General features: G+C 34.9%; 2 protein-coding genes across 3 annotated transcripts in view; one reads left to right on the top strand and one right to left on the bottom strand.

Annotated features, from left to right (window-relative positions):
• Positions 1 to 2,215, top strand: part of LCORL (ligand dependent nuclear receptor corepressor-like) — a 178,623-nt gene extending 176,408 nt beyond the window's left edge. The window contains exon 8 of the mRNA XM_010860205.1: positions 2,126 to 2,215. Coding sequence (XP_010858507.1) covers positions 2,126 to 2,139 — 14 coding nt within the window. The 3' untranslated portion in view covers positions 2,140 to 2,215. The remainder of the gene's footprint in view (positions 1 to 2,125) is intronic.
• A 2,257-nt stretch (positions 2,216 to 4,472) lies between these two features.
• NCAPG (non-SMC condensin I complex, subunit G) overlaps positions 4,473 to 19,343 on the bottom strand; it is a 76,990-nt gene continuing 62,119 nt past the window's right edge. Inside the window, exons 15-21 of one of the 2 annotated variants that reach the window (XM_010860211.1) lie at positions 11,030 to 11,211; positions 10,589 to 10,763; positions 8,281 to 8,442; positions 7,887 to 8,025; positions 7,460 to 7,543; positions 5,587 to 5,662; positions 4,473 to 4,708 (exon numbers count right to left, since the gene is read on the bottom strand). In XM_010860211.1, the coding sequence (XP_010858513.1) occupies positions 4,585 to 4,708; positions 5,587 to 5,662; positions 7,460 to 7,543; positions 7,887 to 8,025; positions 8,281 to 8,442; positions 10,589 to 10,763; positions 11,030 to 11,211 (942 nt within the window). In that variant the 3' untranslated portion in view covers positions 4,473 to 4,584. The remainder of the gene's footprint in view (positions 4,709 to 5,586; positions 5,663 to 7,459; positions 7,544 to 7,886; positions 8,026 to 8,280; positions 8,443 to 10,588; positions 10,764 to 11,029; positions 11,212 to 19,343) is intronic. The other variant, XM_010860212.1, reaches the window with a different exon arrangement.

Here is a 19,343-nt window from a genome sequence, read left to right as displayed (position 1 = left end):
TAAGAAAGCTGTGGTACATATACACAATGGAGTATTACTCAGCCATTAAAAAGAATACATTTGAATCAGTTCTAATGAGGTGGATGAAACTGGAGCCTATTATACAGAGTGAAGTAAGCCAGAAGGAAAAACAGAAATACAGTATACTAACGCATATATATGGAATTTAGAAAGATGGTAACAATAACCTGGTGTACGAGACAGCAAAAGAGACACTGATGTATAGAACAGTCTTATGGACTCTGTGGGAGAGGGAGAGGGTGGGAAGATTTGGGAGAGTGACATTGAAACATGTAGAATATCATGTAAGAAACGAGTTGCCAGTCCAGGTTCGATGCACGATACTGGATGCTTGGGGCTGGTGCACTGGGACGACCCAGAGGGATGGTGTGGGGAGGGAGGAGGGAGGAGGGTTCAGGATGGGGAACACATGTATGCCTGTGGCGGATTCATTTTGATATTTGGCAAAACTAAAACAATTATGTAAAGTTTAAAAATAAAATAAAATTTAAAAAAAAAAAAAAGAAAGAAATACATTCTGGAAGGATTCGCACCAGACTGCTAAGTCTGGTTTCCTATAGGAAGAGGAATGAGAGTAGGACTGTAGGATAAGAACTATCAATTTTCAGTTTATGAGTGTTTATATTGTTGGAGTATTCTATAAATAAAATTATTTTCTAGCTAAAAAAAAAAAAAAAAAATGAAGACTGGCAGTCCTTGGAGGAAGGAAAAACATTACTGTCATTAATCATATGGCTTTTTTTAAGTGATTTACTGTTTTTGATTGGTAGTCTTTTAGGCTGTCATTGTTTCATATCTATTTATAAAAATTGAAATGTCATTCAGTGAAACGAACAATGTGGGGAAAACTCAGTGAAAATATGATAGTTGTTAAAATACCATTTAACAGGTTAAGTTTCTGGTTTATGGAATGACAAATGAGTCAGTTGTTTGAAGTTGCAAGGAGGGTTCAGGAAATTGCTACTGAAGTCTGTATGCTGCTGCCATTTACCAATTCTAATAAGCCACTACACTACACAGCTCAGCTTCCTCTTTACTAATGGGCAGAATCATTGACGTGCAGTTAGAGAAAGCTTCGGAGAAGGCAATGGCACCCCACTCCAGTACTCTTGCCTGGAAAATCCCATGGATGAAGGAGCCTGGTAGGCTGCAGTCCATGGGGTCGCGAAGAGTTGGACACGACTGAGCGACTTCACTTTCACTTTTCACTTTCATGCATTGGAGAAGGAAATGGCACCCCACTCCAGTGTTCTTGCCTGGAGAATCCCAGGGACAGGGGAGCCTGGTGGGCTGCCATCTATGGGGTCACACAGAGTCGGACACAACTGAAGTGACTTAGCAGCAGTAGCAGAGAAAGCTTAGGAATGATGTAGCCCAATTGAACTCATCAGTCGAACTCATCAGTCGTGTCAAATGAGCTAATGTGTATCAAGCTGTTTCTAAACATAAGGACTCACATCTGAAGATGTGAATTGACTTTCATTATTACTTAAGACTTGGGATTACATGTGCGTCACGTGTGGAGTGGCTAGCTACCTTTGGACTGTTAAGTCTGTGATTTTAGAGAAGATTCTCATCAGAGAGCTAGTAGACAGGCATAAAGAGCAAGGACTGTATTTCAGCTCCAGCCCTGCGACTCAATTTTTTGTACTGTAACTCTGTGACTCACTTTTATCGTCTCTTATGGGCTTACAGTATACCAGCCTTGCTTGGTTGTTAATGAAATGTGGGATAATGCATGTGAATGTGCCTAGAATATGGTAGGCATTCAACAGAGGTTAATTCCTTCTTGTGTCAAAGTGTCTGCGATCCTTGATAGGTTAAAGGAAACGTTAAAAGGGTTGAATGCCAAGCTCAGTAGGTCAAATATCCTGAGGGATACTGATGAAATCCATATATGCTATTTTTTGTTCAGGGGAATCTGAGTCAGCTCTCAATTACTTATGTTGTTGCATTCAGTTCATTAAGGCAGCAGGAGCTTTAAAAAAAAAAAAAAAAAAATGCTGTTTAGGGGTCCAAACAGTAAAACTACTGAGTTTTCTAAGGTTGATCATTTCTTTGAAATGAAAGCAAAACTAAAGTGCTTTACACTTTTCTTTTCCAGCATGCTACAAGTGAAAACTGATGAGAAACTGAATTTGTCTGATGGGAATACAGCAAGTTGCCCTCTGAGCCCCATTAAGATGTGCCTTAATCATCCCATTGAATGGAATCTGAAGTTGACAGCAGCATCTCTAGCAAGCTGTACAGTTCATAACCAAAATCTCAAAAGTGAAGAGAAATAGATTGCAGTTCTTCTTGCACTATCCTTATTTTATACATCAACGTTCTTTCTGCCGATAGCATTTATTGATTTTGAAATACTTCCGGTCTTGTGATTTGTCTATAAAATCATTAATCATTTTGATTATATTTTTTGTACTTTTTACATGTTTTATGCCAGACCATTGTGGAATTTTGCAGTACAAATGGATTTTGATGTTTCTCTTTTTAATGGCATTTTGTGAATTTTTTACACCCTAAATATATAATTGTCCCGTTTTATTTCTGTACACAAAGTCTTAATATATAATGCATTGTGAAATTTAGAAGGCTAGTGCTGTAAAGACTTCTGATGACCTGACCCATGAACAGTTGTCTAACAGGTGGATACCAACTACCTCGAAGCAAATTGGTAAAAGGCAAAGGTATCTCTTAGAAGTATCTCTTTCAAAGTTATATATGTATAGAAAATTGATCATAGTTTATCATCAAGTGTTTCATTCATAGGGAGAATCTGATCAGTTATTTCTCTGTACTTTTAAACCTATGAAGTCTGTGGGCTTTAAGAGCAATGGCACAACTGCATGTTTACTCTTCAGCATATCTGTGCCTCTTGCAGATAAGAATACTGTTTGATTTTTTTAAGTTATCAGTTTTGAATGAAAAATGGTAAATGGATTTACATCTATTGGTTTTATTGTATTCTAGCCATTTATTTTAAAGTGTAAAGGGATGTCCTAAAATGAGGATAATATTCCTTTAGTAGTGCAAAGCATAGCTTCACCATTGGCTTATGTGATTGTGTCTAAAACTTGAATAGTAAAAATACTCAAAGTTTGGTGCTTAAAGTTATTTTTCCCATGCCAGAGAAAGCAAGCTGTGGTATGGTGGTCCATGTAAGTATGTAAGAATATGGCTGCTTCCCTTTGGATAGCTATGGATTAAAAGGGATTTAGTTTATTGAGATTATAAAAAGACTTTTACTTATAGCATACCTTTTAAGACCTTATTTATCCCAACCTACCCCACCCCCAAATAATTTTTTAAATGACAGGGATTTATCAAAAAGGCTTACATAAAGAATTTGAAGCACAGGAAAAGACAGCCAACAGAATGAAAAACAATCACCTGTTTTTCACTGTTTTGTATCACCACCATATCTTCATTTTCCTTTTAGCTTAATAAGCATTCTTTGTAACTTCTGGGCTCCTTTTATGTTTCTCAGTTGTATAAAGCATACATACATATGTAACATAGCAATCTGGCCCAGAAAAGCACAGCAGTCTTAACTTCAGCTCCATCAGAGAACATCACCTTAAAGAAATGGCCTCTCAGAAATAAACCTTAAAAAAAGCACAATTATTAAAATAGATCCAATGTTAGGTTATTTCTGTTCTGAATAATTAGATTATCAGAGGGTAAAAGACGTTTTGTTGGGTATTAACACAAGGAAAGAGGACTGATTTGACAGAGTAAGTTTCTTAAGTCAGGCAAGTGCCAATTTTATTCAGAAAATAAATTTACAGTTGAAGAAATAGTGCTCATAAATTAGTATGTAGTGAACTTCCTGTCACATTCTTTTCCTACTAGTATTTTTTAATCACTCACAATAAATATTTTGTTATATCCCAAACACAGAAAACCCCATCATTAATACATATATGTGAACATCTCCCTAACCAAGGAACCATCAACATAAGCAAACTTGGGCTCTCATATGCAAACACTTTGGGGAAAAAAATCACCTATACAAGTAGCATTATCAAAATATTTTAAAGTGTAAGGATCAAAAAATGATAACTTTTGAACTTGGATGCTGGGGACTCTGGTTCATCATACTAGTCTTCCCTGGAAATAAGCTTGTTTCTGGCTAGTTTGTGGTATTTATTTGTTCTTAAGATGTCATTTTAAAAATGTGTTCTGAGGTGTTATTATCTATGTTGGATATGCCACAGCTAAGTCAAGTTTCTCAAAGCAAGCAGCCGCTAATTACACTTAGATGTTGCCCATATGCCATGATTTTAAACATGAAAATTCATAAGGATCACCTGGGAGACCTGTTAAAAGGCAGGTTCCCAGGCCCACCTTAGATTCTTATTAAATCCATGATTGATTGATAGCAGATGGAGCAGTAAGCACACTTATAGATTCAATACAGGATAAAACAATGTGGAATCGCACACCAGAAATTTCTGCAAGAATCAGACTTTAATTTTCATACAAGGGTAACTTTATTAAAGCAAAGAACTGAACATAATTTTAAAGGCCATTTTTCAAAGGACTCCACCTCCATCATTTCTTCTAACTTTTATCTTCATTGAGAAATTGTGCAAGGTTAAGTTTACTTTTTTCTAGTGCTGCTGTTTTGGCTCGTCTTGGTAATCTCATCTTCATTTCTGATTCTGGTTCTGGAACTTCATGATCACTAAACAGATGTTGAAATACACCAATTTAAATATAAGCTTTAAAACAAGTTTGTTTATAAATAAAATTTTGTTTCTGTCATTCTATCAGTGTGTGATTGATATCCTGATTCCATTGAGCTTAAAACTAAAATCTCAAAACCAAGAAACACTGACCTGGTATTATACAGAATAAAGCAAAAAACAAAAACTTAAATTTCTATAATGAAGCCTGTAATTAAACAGGAACCATAGCAACTGCCCAAGAATTTTATGGGATACTCAAGTAGTGAAAAAAATAAGTTCTACTTATTTAGGCAAATAAATTCCTAAAACACTAAACAGCAAGTATCCCCAAAAGATACTTTTTCAATTTAAAAATTTTATACTGAAATTATATATACCTTTAAAATTATATACTGAAAATATATACATTTTACCTATGAATGAATGAATGAACACAAGACAGCTGTAAACATTCAGCTTCCAACAGTGGCTTATTGGCAGAAATCAAAAATAAATTATACCACTAACACCATCCAAATTACAGGCAGAATTATTCTATCATTATAAATGTAGAGAACCCAAATCTAAATCTCAGTAGTTTGCCAATTCAAATTCAGAGATGTCATACATACGTGATCTTTTAATTAGATGAACAGATGGAAATATAATTTGAACATAAAAATAATTACATAGTACTAAAAGTCATGTCAACCAATAGGAAAAGCACACAAACCAGAGGAAGTCAAATACTCCTGGATAATCTAAAAATATACATTTTCAGATTATCTTGTTATATATTCACAGTATAAGCAAACTACAATTTTTTTAACTTCTAGATAATTTTTTAAAAAATGAAGATAGGCTTCTTTACATATTCTAGATGTACATGGCATACCTTTCAGAGTTAGCCTCAGCTTCAACAGTCTGACGTCTTCTGTTCGTTCTAGCTGAAGCTACCACTTTTCTCCGTCCTTAAAGACAGTATATAACTCATTATCAATTGCTCATTTTAAAGCTATTTTCTCAACTACCCTTTATTTTCCCCTCTTCACCACCCTTCCCTCCTGGTCCCCAGACACCTTGATACAAAGTACCAATACCATAGAGAAATGGAACCCAAGTAAGATTAAAATTTTACTAATTTCTTATGTAAGCTCTGACAATAGGCAAGGGAAAAGATGGAAACTGAGTTATACGGAGGGAAATTCTGTTAAATTCATTTGGGGAAACGAAGCATGTGAAAAATGCTACATAAAGAGTGTACCCCTTATGGCACAAGGCATATGTAGACCTAATGATAAGGTTAGAAATACAGATTAAGCCCATAAAACAGGTCCTAAAGAAATAGAACTTCAATCAGTAAGATATGGTTTCTTGTAAAATATTAAAATTTTACAAGAAAATATTCAAAATATTCAAATTACAAGGGCAATACAAATGTGTGCCCTAAAACATTTCAGAATAAAATTAAGGCCTTTATATGCTGGAGGGGGTTACAAAAATTCTACCTGATAGAAATTTACAAAGTTAAGTGGCCTGTGATGATCCTCATTTATGATAATAAAATATCATATACAAATGAAATTTGAGCTATTAAAAAAAGAGGTGGAATTCGTGTAGTATATCTGACTAAAAGCAGTCTGATCAAAGCCAAATTATTCAGTATGGTCATTTGGTTGAAATTTATATACCATACTTATTCAATTGAGACTTTTGTTTTCTTCCAACATTACATATTTGCTTGTAAACTTCTAACGCAGTTATCCCCAAGAAAACATCCAACAATATGGGACTGATATGGAACAATATCTAGCAATCAGCATTCAAATAACTGGCTTCAAAACCATATCATGGCCAGATTCCATTTAGAAATAATTAAATCTTAATAGAAAAGGGCTTCAAAAAAAATTTTTTTAATGGTTGACTCATGAATGGAATTATTAGCATTCTTTAGTTTGCTTGGATGTGTTTTCTGATTCTTCTGTAACAAGCATGCATTGCTTTTGTAATAAGAAAATAATAAAAGATTAAAAAGACCTTGATTTTCAGATTTTTTTTCTAAGTGACCCCTAAACAGTCAACATTTACTTTATTCCAACAAATCCCTTATTGTTGGATATCCCTTGGAAAATAAATTACATTGGGAAAACATGAAATAAAAGGAAAATAGAAGCCCAGAAAAATATTAGGAAGATAAAAGGGACAAAAATGCTTAATCATATAAAGGACAGAGAGCAAACAACTGATAAATCTTAGTTTAACTCAAACAGTCCTTTGCAACAGATCTTTTGCATCATACTTCTTTCAATCAAAAGCACTTGAAGCAACAGTTATTACCTTTTTTAGAAACAAAGTAAAACCTAATATAAGCTGAAACAAATCAAAAAGAAATTTAAGGATATGCAATGGCAACCCACTCTAGTACTCTTGCCTGGAAAATCCCATGGACGGAGGAGCCTGGTAGGCTGCAGTCCATGGGGTTGCGAAGAGTCAGACACGACTGAGTGACTTCACTTTCACTTTTCATTTTCATGCATTGGAGAAGGAAATGGCAACCCACTCCAGTGTTCTTGCCTGGAGAATCCCAGGGTCGGCAGGGCCTGGGGGGCTGCCGTCTATTGGGTCACACAGAGTCGGACACGACTGAAGCGACTTAGCAGAAGCAGCAGCAAGACACTGAAAAATCTTTACACTTACCCAAGGAAACAAAGTATTTCATTCGATAACAAAACTGAAAAGTTATAAAGTTGTACAATCCATGTTATTACCTCTGTTGGTCTTTTGCTGAGTGGATTTCGTTCGAGTTGCTTTTACTTCCTTGACAGGAGTTATGTCTACATCTTTATTCTTTTCTATTAAAGGAAATAATATAATTATTAAAAATAGCCTCATAAAATATGACCAAGTCAGTGACAATCAGTCCCAAAAGCAGCTACTGAAAATGTACCATAAGTAAATGTTCCAAGTGTGAACACTGGAAAATAAGCAAACAAAACTCTTAGGAACATAGTAGGCATGGTATTATGGTGAGAAATGTACATAAAAAATCTATACAAGTACAATAAACACTTATCAGTAATATTCATACACTTTCCCAAGTGAATTTAATTAGAAAAACTCTTCCATTTCTGACATCTATCACTTATATGTTAGAGGAGGAGAATCTTATAAATACTCAGGTTACTATATCGTTACCATCTTCACTCTGAAGAACAGTCATAGTTGTGATGTCATCCTGTGCTGCTACAGCTTGGTCACTATGTTCTTTAATTCCTTTTTCTATCTGAATCTTGATTTTCTCCAGAGCTCTTAGACATGTTCTATCTTTTACTTGCTGTAAAAAAAAAAAAAATTTTATGCATTTTTTATGCAGCATATTTTTTAATGCAGCATTTTCTAACCTTTTAAAAAAACTATATAATGATAAAATTAATAAAGCATTCTAAAAATTCTATGAAATTTATGAAGGAAATATTTACTTTAAAAAATGAGCACCAAATACTAATGTATGTATAAATTTAATAGAATGTAAATTCTACTTTGATAAAAAAAAACATATACACATTAAGAGTGACTAGAAACTACTTACCTCCAGAATCTCATTCAGCACAACCAGAAGATCTTTAGCAAGATCGCTGCTGAGTTCTAAAGAACTCAAAGCTTTCGTATAGACCCGAACTTCTGGTGAATGTGGACATGTTAGGATCTCATTGCAAATTTTCATAGCCAGATTGTCATGAACTGTTAAGGCCTGGCAAATCAAGAGAAAAATACTGGTAAATTGAAATGGTAACTTTGTAATACAGTCCTACATATCATTTCCAAATGTCTAAAACAAAATTAACATAACCCTCCCCATGTAAGCTCCCCTTCTTATAGTAGATGCTGTGGTACAATGTGTACTGAACCATTCACGCTCCAGGCTACCTTGAGTTTTAGAGGCTAAAAGTTCCCACATGTAGACTGAACCAAGCTTAAGGTCACACTTCCTCCCCAAGGGTTAATCCACATTCAGTAACTGGTAGATGTACAGGTACAACAGCCCAGCCTTATCTCAATTCTGGACAAAGCAAAGAACACTCCTAATTCTGGAACTTCCTGTGAGATCAGCTGAGACCTTAAGACTGCATGACAGTTCAATTTTCCTCTACCCAATCTATTTCCTTCATTCCTCCAAGATGCTGTTCATAAGAGTACACCCTAATGTCAACAGGTTCTTGAGGTCTTCTGTCATCCACACCTAGGACCTCAGAGTTATCTTGGATTCTTCCAATTCCCCCGCCTCAAAGCTCTTTCTGCTAGGCTTCTGTACAGCAACTTTTTTTCTATGTCAATTTCTACTACTTTTTACTACTACTTTCTATTCTCTTTCTACAAGCATTTATTTCCTAAAACCAATTTTTTAACTGCTCTCTTTATTAATATTCTCTATTCCTCTTACCAACTCACCACACCTAATGAAACTGACAATCAAATTAATCTTCCCAATAATGACTATTATCCCATTAAGCCTTTCATTATACTCCCTGCAAATAGTCAACTCCAAATTCCCTATCCTAATGTTCTGCCCTAACAGACCTATTCAGGATCCTTAGCTGTAAAGATTTTTCCACAGTTCCCCAACATGACTTATAAAACTAGCTACATTTGATCACCTGCACTGGGTCTTTTTCTGTATCCAAACCACTCCTCAAATCCAAACAAGGCCTAAGTAAATTTTACTCAGCGAGATTTAAAACTAGTAATGCCTAACTTACCATCCAAAGCACATGAAACTTGCCATCTTCTAAAATGCTAAAACACTTAGCTATATCACTGACCCTTACTATATTTTGTCTTAATTTTTGTAATCTTCTTTCTAATAACATGTAACTTAGTAACTCAAATAAGGTATTCAGTCACTAAATATCAAAAACTAAAATATCATTTAAAACAAAAGACCAATACCTTCAACTTAATATACTGACATCTGAAATAATTCATAACACATTAATTTTCAATATGGTGAATGTTTGATTAAATGATATTAAAGGGTTAAAAACCAGCTTACATTTAATTTGTGCGAGAGTATGCACTAACTGTATCTTCTCTAAATTAAAAACAAAACTAAGCTTCAGGTGAGTTTCATCCTTTGAATTCCCCTTCCTTGTATCAGAAACATAGCAGGTATATCAATAAGTGAGCACTCAATGAGCCCTACATAACAGGTCATTATTCAAAATGAGTAACAGCCAGCACGAGGTGGGGAGGGGATGGTAAAAATGAAGAATTTTTGGTAATTTTCGTTCAGTATCAAAAATGTTAGCATTTTTATTTTTATATGATATCTCCCCATTTCCCAAAAGGCCTTTTTAAATTAAAATGTAGTTAATTTACAACATTATATTAGTTTTAGGTGCATGACAGTTATTCAGTATTTTTATGGAACATACTCCATTTCAAATTATTTTAAAGTAATGGCTACATTTCCCTGCTGTACAGTATATCCTTGTAGTTTATTTTATAAATAGTAGTCTGTGTCTCTTAATCCCTTATCTCTGTCTTATCCCTCCCCTCTCTTCTCTGATAACCACTAGTCTCTACTTTATATCCGTTTGTCATATTCATTCTTTTTATTTTTTAGATTCCACAAATAAGTAATTAACAGAGTATTTGTCTTTTGTCTGAATTATTTCAAATTATTTCAGACAAAACACTCTCTAGGTCCCCCGACACAGTTGCAAAAGACATTTTTCTTTTCTTAGTGTTATGTACTACCACATACGCCAGAAATTTTAAGATCAATATGCAGCCTCTCTATTTTAAAGAAACTATCAGAAGGATTATTTTACCAAAACAACAGTGACCTGCATGCTAGTTACTACCGTTACCATCCATAGGCTAATATACTCACCCACCTGATAATCTGGGGGATTCTTGGCCTGAGGATTTAACCCACTTGGTCTTGTCAAATCTACAAGTAACTCAGCAACATTAGTTATATCTATTTCAGCTAGAGGAGATGACGCAGGGGCATTGGCCAGTGTTTGCAGAGTTGGAAGAAAGGCTTCTTCAAAACATTCCTGGTTAGTCCTATTGAAAAACAATTCAAGGTATGTTACCAAAGAAAAAGCATATGATTCTTTAAAAACATTATATGCAAAATTCACCCTATCAAGACATACTACATGTTTATCTAGGAAAGAGCCAAATAATTCAGGTAGATAGAATCTAGGTAAATTCTTCTCATTTACCACTGAAGAAAAAGAAAACTAACAGCAAAATACTATAACTATGACTCATGAGGAGCCTGGATTCAATTTCAAGCTAGACTTTGGTTTATCAATATGACTAAATACCTGCTTGCATAAGCAAACATGGGGAAGAACACGCCGAGGCAATGTCGAAGTCGAATGTCCTCTTCAGTCACAGGGTTGTACCATAACAAGACAAGATGAGAAAGAATCCTGCTGCTGACCAAAAGTCCAGAGAACATCAGCTTGGCTAGTCCTTCTGCAGCTCCTGTTCTGAGTTCAGACACCTATTAAAAATGACTTTCATTAAAAGAAAATTTTTATTTGTATTAATACTTCCCTTTTAGGCCTTACATTGTAGCCCATCCTACAGTACTTTTATATAAATTTATCCAAAAGCATTCATGTTATTATGATTATTTAAAGGCACATAAGAGGATTTTATTTCTTCTTTTTAGGTTAAGGCTATGTGACAAACTATTAGTCTAGCTATAAATTCCCTTTCAATTCTTCAGAAGAACAAAAAGAACCAAAAGGTAATATTGTGAAACCAGAAACCAAAACCATATGTATTAAACACTTACCATGGTGCTAAAATATAGAAAACTTTCAATAACAGTCTCTACCATCAGAGAAGGTGTCTATAAATGAAAGTTCCACAGGCCGGAGTGGCATTATGTGTGAATAACATGTAAAATGTGAATAGAAGGTGTACAAGAAGAAAAAGGCATTCCTAAAAAAGGGTAACCAAAACAAAACTAGATAAAAAAATGAAAAAGAGGTAGTGGTATTCAAACAGAGATACAGGTATAAAAGAGTAGTAGTTTAAAATACTGGCTATTAAGCCTGAATTAAATTCAAGCCTCTGATACTTCCTAGCTGCATGATCTGATCTTATGCGTATTACTTAACTTCTTTGTGACTCACTTTTTTCATATATAAAAAATGGGATAACAGAAGTACTTATCACAAAAGACAAAGAACATATGTAAAACTCTTAGAAGTGCCATCCACATAGTAAACCCTTAACAAATGTCAGTGATTATTTTTATTACAAATAGAAAGTAAGTTTTCTTAGCAATCAGGTTAGAGAGACCTTGAAAGTTAGGTAAAGAAATTCACCCTCAATGAGGTAGGATATCGTTGAAGATTTTTGAAAGAGTACTTAGACAAATGAGATTTCAGGAAAATTAGGTTGACAGGTCATAGATTATTTAACTAGATTCTGTGATGTATATGCAGACTACATCATCCGATATGTCGGGCTGGATGAAGCACAAGCTGGGATCAAGACTGCCGGGAGAAATATCAATAACCTCAGATATGCAGATGACACCACCTTTATGGCAAAAAAAAAAACAGAGGAACTAAAGAGCCGCTTGATAAAAAGAGGACAGTGAAAAAGCTGACTTAAAACTCAACATTCAAAAAATGAAGATCATGGCCTCCAGTCCCAACACTTCATGGCAAATAGATGGGGAAACGATGGGAACAGTGACAGACTTTATCTTCTTGGGCTTCAAAATCACTGCAGATGTGACTACAGCCATGATATTAAAGACAATTGCTCCTTGGAAGAAAAGCTATGACCAACCTAGACAGCATATTAAAAAGCAGACACATTTCTTTGCCAACAAAGGTCCATATAGTCAAAGCTATGGTTTTTCCAGCAGTCATGTGGATTTAAGAGTAGGACCATAAAGAAAGCTGAGCACTGAAGAATTGACGCTTTTGAGCTGTGGTGTTAGAGAAGACGCTTGAGAGTCCCTTGGATAGCAAGGAGATCAAACCAGTCAATCCAAAAGGAATTCAATCCTGAATAGTTTGCCCAACTGATGCAAAGACCTGATTCACTGAAAAAGACCCTGATGCTGGGAAAGATTGAAGGCAGGAGAAGGGGATGACAGAGGATGAGATGGTTGGATGGCATCACTGATTCAATGGACATGAGCTTGAGCAAGCTCCAAGAGTTGGTGATGGACAGGGAAGCCTGGTGTGCTGCAGTCCATAGGGTCACAAAAAGTCAAGACACGACAGAGCGACTGAACAACAGCAACAATGCTGACAGGCCATAATCTGGGAATGAAAGACAAGTCTAAACTAGAGGGGGCAGAAGGGAAATCCAGTGGAATGAGGAAATACAAAAACTATTTCAGAAATATTTTCAAAACTCAAAAATAAAAAGAAAAATATAAAAATATAAAATATAAAAAGAAAAAGAAGTGCCAGAGTACTGACAGGTTCTTTACACACACAAACTCATTTAGGGCTCAAAACAACCATGAGGGCAGAGATTTTGTTCCACCCAGCACTGTACTCTCAAGACCATAGTTGACTAAATTAAAGAACCAGCCTGAATAAACATCATTTTTCCCATTTCAAAGATAAAGAAACAGGCCAGAGACAATAAATACCTTATTGAAGATTCAAAGATGTTACCAGAACACAAGTCTCTAAGTCTCCAATTCCAAAGGCTGCATGTCTTTCATCTTTTTAAAATTTCTAACATAGGAATTTGAATTGGGACAGGACTGCAGGTCTTTAAAGCATGTAAAGAAAACTTGTATATGGCCCAGAGGACAATTAAGAAAGTCAAAATTTTTTAGTGGTTATGACAAAAATAAAATCAAAGTCACAGAATCCAGTGAAGCCAGAAAGAGATTAATGAACCTGCAGTATTAAAAAAAAAAAAAAAAAAAACTCATTCATCTACAGTCAATTTTCCTGTTCAATAGTTTTCCATCTACGCAATGTCAGCAAACCCACAGCGCTGGATAATTCCCAATAAGAAGTCAGTCTTATTACTTGGCTAGTAACTAAAAACTTAAGAAAATACTAATAAGGACTTATTTCCACCAATTTATAGTCAAAATGTGATGTCAAAAATTGGTACAGTAGGAAAGACATTAAATATTAATTTTAAAAAGGTCAACTCATCAAAAAGATACTTATAAACATAAAACAAACGGAGCCCCAAAATATCTGGAATACATTGATGGAACTGTAAGTAGAAGACAGCTCGAAAATAATAACTGAAGATATTAATATGCCGCTTTCCATAATGAATAGAACAGCTGGACAGACCAATAAGGAAGTAGAGGACTTAACACCATAAATCTACCAAACATACAAAACACTCCCAACAACAGTGGACTACACAGTCTTCTCAAGAGCACGTGGAACATTCTCAAGAATAGAGCCTGTATTAGACCCAAAACAAGTCTCAGTAAATTCATAAAGAACGACATACAAAGTATCTTCTCCAACTACAATGGAAAACACTTGAAAAGCGTAACAAAAGAAAACTGTAAAATTCACAAGTATGTAAATTAAACAATATACTCTTCTTACACACCAACAGGTCAAAGTAGTCATCAAAATGAAAATTAGAAACTGCTTAATTAGATAAATAAAAATAAAAAACACAAAAACTTTTGATACGCACCAAAGTTTCAGAGGAAAATTTATAGCAGTAAATGTCTACGTTAAAAAAAAAAATCTAAAACCAATAAGCTAACTTTACATCTTAGAGAACTAAAAAAAGAGACAGAAAATTAGAGGGAAAAACAAACTCAATGAAACTGGAAGTTGTTTCTTTGAAAAGAGCAACACACCTGAAAAACCTTTAGTTACATTGACAAAAAAAAAAAGACGCAAATAACTAAAATCAGAAATGAAAGCAGGAACATTACAACTGGCCTTACAAAAATAAAAAGTAGGATTATAAACATAATACTAAGAACTGAATATCAACAAATTAAACAACCTAGATGAAATGAACCACATCCTAGAAACACACAAATTGCCAAAAGGGCCTTAAATAGAAAATCTGAATACACCAATAAAAAATACATAGCTTGAATGAGTAAATCAGAAACTTCTCCAAAAGAAAAGTCTAAGACTAGACGTGTAAATTCTACCAAATATTTAAAGAACTGACAGCAATCTTTCTCAAAGTCTTCCTAAAAAACAGGAGAAAACAATTCCTATCTCAATTTATGAGGTCAGTATTACCCTGACACCAAAGGCAGACAAAGACAATGCAAGGAAACTATAGATTAATTTCCCTTATGAATACCAATGTAAAAAATCTTTACCAAATTACTAGCAAATCAAACCAAACAACATATTAAAAAGATTATACAACATAACTCAGTGAGATTTATCCAAAGAATGCAACGGTGGTTCAATATAAGAAAATGAAGCATTATAATGTACCATAGCAATTAAAAAAAAAAAAAAAATCACATGATCTTTTAAACTCATACAGAAAAACCATTTGACAAAATTAGACATGCTTTTATGATTAGGGGGAAAAAACCTCAGAGAAAAATAGAATTTCTTCAAAACGATAAAGGGCATTTATGAAGATTCCACATTATAGTCAACAAAGACTGAAAACTTTCCCCCTAAGATCAGAAACAGGACAAGGATGCCTTTTTTAACCACTGCTATTCAAGACTGTACAGCAAGTTCTAGCCAGAACAATTATACCAGAAAAAGAAATAAGATATTCAAATTGAAAAGGAAGAATTAAAACTGTCTCTTAACAGATAACTTGATCTTAGAGAGAAAATGCCAAAGAATAAACACACAGAGAAACTAAAAGAGTTAGCAAATGAATGCAGCAAAGTTGCATGATACAAAATTAAATCAATCCACACACAAAAATACAGCTGAGTTTCTATGAACATGAATGAACAATCCAAAAAAGAAATTAAGAAAATAATTCCATTTACAACAGCATCCAAAATAAAATATATAGGAATAAATTTAACCAAGGAAGTAAAAAACATGGACCCAGACACCTACATAACATTTTTGAAAGAAATCAAAGATGACCTAAATACAAGTAAAGACATTTGAGTTAGTGGATTGGAAAACATTAAGATAGCAATACTGCCCCAATGCAATCTACATATATTCAATGCAATCACTATCAAAATTCCAACAGACTTTTTTGTGGAAATGGAAAAGTCAATCCTCAAATTCATAAGAACTTCAAGGTACTTCAAATAGCCAAAACAATACTGAAAATAATGAGCTGAAGTTGGAAAACTCAACTTCCTGGTTTCAAAACTTACTATGAAGTTACATGAATCAAGAGAGTTTGGTACTGGCTCAGGATAGACAGACAATGAAAAAGAATTGAGAATCCAGAAATAAACCCACATACTGATGATCAATTGACTTTTCTGATCCTCCACAATGATGCTAAAACAATTCAGGAGGAAAAGAATAATCTCTTCAACTAATGGTGCTGAGACAACTGGATGTCCAGTTAAACAAATGAAACTGGACTTCTACCTCACACCATTTACTGAGATACTAGCTGAAAATGCACCAATACATCTAAATCAAAAGCTAAAGGAGTAAAACTTTTTGAAGAAAATAAAAGGATAAACTTTCATGACTTCTGATTAGACAGTGCAGTCTTAGACAAAACACCAAAAGCACAAGCAACAGAAGATAAATTAGTCTTCATGGAAACCTAAAACTTCATAAAAATCTAAGAACATTATTAAAAAAGTAAAAAGCCCAATTTAAAAATGAGAAAAGGATTTGAAAAGATATTTCTCTAAACAAGGAATACAAATAGCCAAAAGGCACAGGGAGATACTCATCACTAGTCATTGCTGCTGCTGCTAAGTCACTTCAGTCGTGTCCGACTCTGTGCGACCCCATAGACGGCAGCCCACCAGGCTCCTCCGTCCATGGGATTTTCCAGGCAGAAGTACTGGAGTGGGGTGCCATTGCCTTCTCTGTCACTAGTCATTAGGGTAATTTAATTCAAAACTACAGTGAGGTGCCAATCCAATCTACTAAAATGGCTAAAAATTTCAATAACAATTTTCTCGTATTAATTTTAATAACAAACAATAAAATTGTTTAAAATAACAAGTGTTGATAAGGATGAAATCCCTGTTCATTGTTGGTACACTGGGAATGTAAAGTAGTTCAGCTGCTATGAAAAACAGTTTGGCAGGTCCTCAAAAAATTAAAGAAATTACCATATGAAACCATGAAATTACTACAGAAAAAACAGAGGGTAGTAAGCTCCTTAATAAAGGCAACAAAAGGCAAAAAATAAACAAATGGGACTATATCAAACTAAAAATCATCTCCACAGCAAAGGAAATCATCAATAAAATTAAAAGACAGCCTATGGAATGGGAGAAAATATTTGCAAATTATATATCTGATAAAGGATTAATATCCAAAATTATATATAAAGAACTCTACTACAACTCAATAGCAAAACCAAAATTTGATTAATTGTTGTTCCCTGGTGGTCCACCTTCCAGGCAGTTAAGTCCAGTTGTTAAGACTCCACCTTCTACTGCAGGGGGCGTTGATTCAACCTTCCTGACTTCAGATTATACTACAAAGCTATAGTCATCAAGGCCATACTGGCACAAAAAAAAGAAATGCAGACAAATGGAACAAGACGGAGAGCCCAGAGGTAATCCCATGCACCTATGGATTCCTTATTTTTGACAAAGGAGGAAAGAATATACAATGGGGCAAAGAGAATCTCTTTAGTAAGTGATGCTGGGAAAACTGGACAACTACTTTTAAAAAAATGAAATTAGAACAGTTCCTAAGACCATACACAAAGATAAGACTCAAAATGGATTAAAGACCTAAATGTAAGACCACAAACTATAAAACTCCTAAAGGAAAACTCAGGCAGAACACTCTATGACATAAATCACAGCAAGATCCTCTATGACCCACCAACTAGAGTAATGGAAATTAAAAAAAATAAACACATAGGACCTAATTAAATTTAAAAACTTTTGCACAGCAAAGGAAACTATAAACAAAGTGAAAAGACAACCCGCGAATGGGAATAAATAACAGTAAATCAAAGAACTGACAAAGGATTAATCTCAGAAATATACAAGCAGCTCATACAAATCAATAACCAAAACAATCAATCAAAAAATGGGCAAAAGACCTAAACAGACATTTCTCCAAAGAAGATATGCAGAGGTCTAACAAATACATGAAAAGATGTTTAACATCATTCGTTATTAGAGAAATGCGAATCAGAACTACAATGAGATATTACCTCATAGTGGTCAGAATGGACATCATCAAAAAATCTACAAACAATAAATGCTAGAGAGGGTGTGGAGAAAAGGGAACCCCCTTGCACTGTTGGTGGGAATATCAATTCATACAGTCACTATGGAGAAAATTATGGAGACTCCTTAAAACACTAGGAATAAAATCACCATATAACTCAGCAATCCCACTACTAGGCAGAACCCTGAGGAAACCAGAAGTGAAAAATACACATGTAACCCAAAGTTTACTGCAGCTCTATTTACAATAGCTAGGACATGGAAGAAACCTAGATATCCATCGACAGATGAATGGATAAAGAATCTGTGCTCTCACACGCACACGCATGCGTGCTCTCTATCTATCTATATATATATAAAAATATAATGGAATACTACTCAGCCATAAAAAGGAACATTCTTGAGTCAGTCCTAATGAGGTGGATGAAGCTACAGCCTATTATACAGAGTGAAGTAAGTCAAAAAGAGAAAAACAATCATCATATACTAATGCATATATATGGAATCTAGAAAGATGGCATTGATGAACCTATTTGCAGAGCAGCAGTGGAGACAGAGACATTAAGAACAGACTTATGGACACGGCTAGGTGGGGAGAAGGGGAGGGTAGGAGGTATGGTGAGAGTAACATGGAAACATACATTATCATATGTAAAATAGATAGTCAATGGGCATTTGCTGTATGACTCAGGGAACTCAAATCAGGGTTCAGCAACAATCTAGAGGGGTGGGACAGGGAGAGAGGTGGGAGGGAAATTCAAGTGGGATGGGACATGGGTATATCTGGCAGATTCATGTCGATGTTTGGCAGAAACCAATGCAATACTGTAAAGCAATTATCCTTCAATTAAAAATAAATTTTTTAAAAAATGAGCAGAGGTACTGATAAACATTTTTTGTGAAAAAAGATATAAAAATGGCTGACAGGCACATGAAAAGGTGCTCAATATCACTACTCACCAGGAAAACACAAAACAAAAGTAAAATGAGGGACTTCCCTGGTGATCCAGTGGTTAAGACTCCACCTTCCAACGCAGGGGCATGGATTTGATCCCTGGTCAGGGGAACTAAGATCCCACATGCTGTATGGTGCTAGAAGAAACCTGAATACTTTCATGCAAAAAAAAAAAAAAAAACCAGCAACAACAACTGATCATCAGTTCAGTTCAGTCGCTCAGTCGTGTCCGACTCTTTGCGACCCCATGAATCGCAGCACACCAGGCCTCCCTGTCCATCACCAACTCCCGGAGTTCACTCAGACTCACGTCCATCAAGTCAGTGATGCCATCCAGCCATCTCATCCTCTGTCGTCCCCTTCTCCTCCTGCC

Source organism: Bison bison, unplaced genomic scaffold (genome assembly GCF_000754665.1).
Source record: "Bison bison bison isolate TAMUID 2011002044 unplaced genomic scaffold, Bison_UMD1.0 scf7180017864464, whole genome shotgun sequence".
In the NCBI taxonomy this organism is placed as follows: Eukaryota; Metazoa; Chordata; class Mammalia; order Artiodactyla; family Bovidae; genus Bison; species Bison bison.
This window is presented reverse-complemented; position numbering and strand designations above follow the sequence as displayed.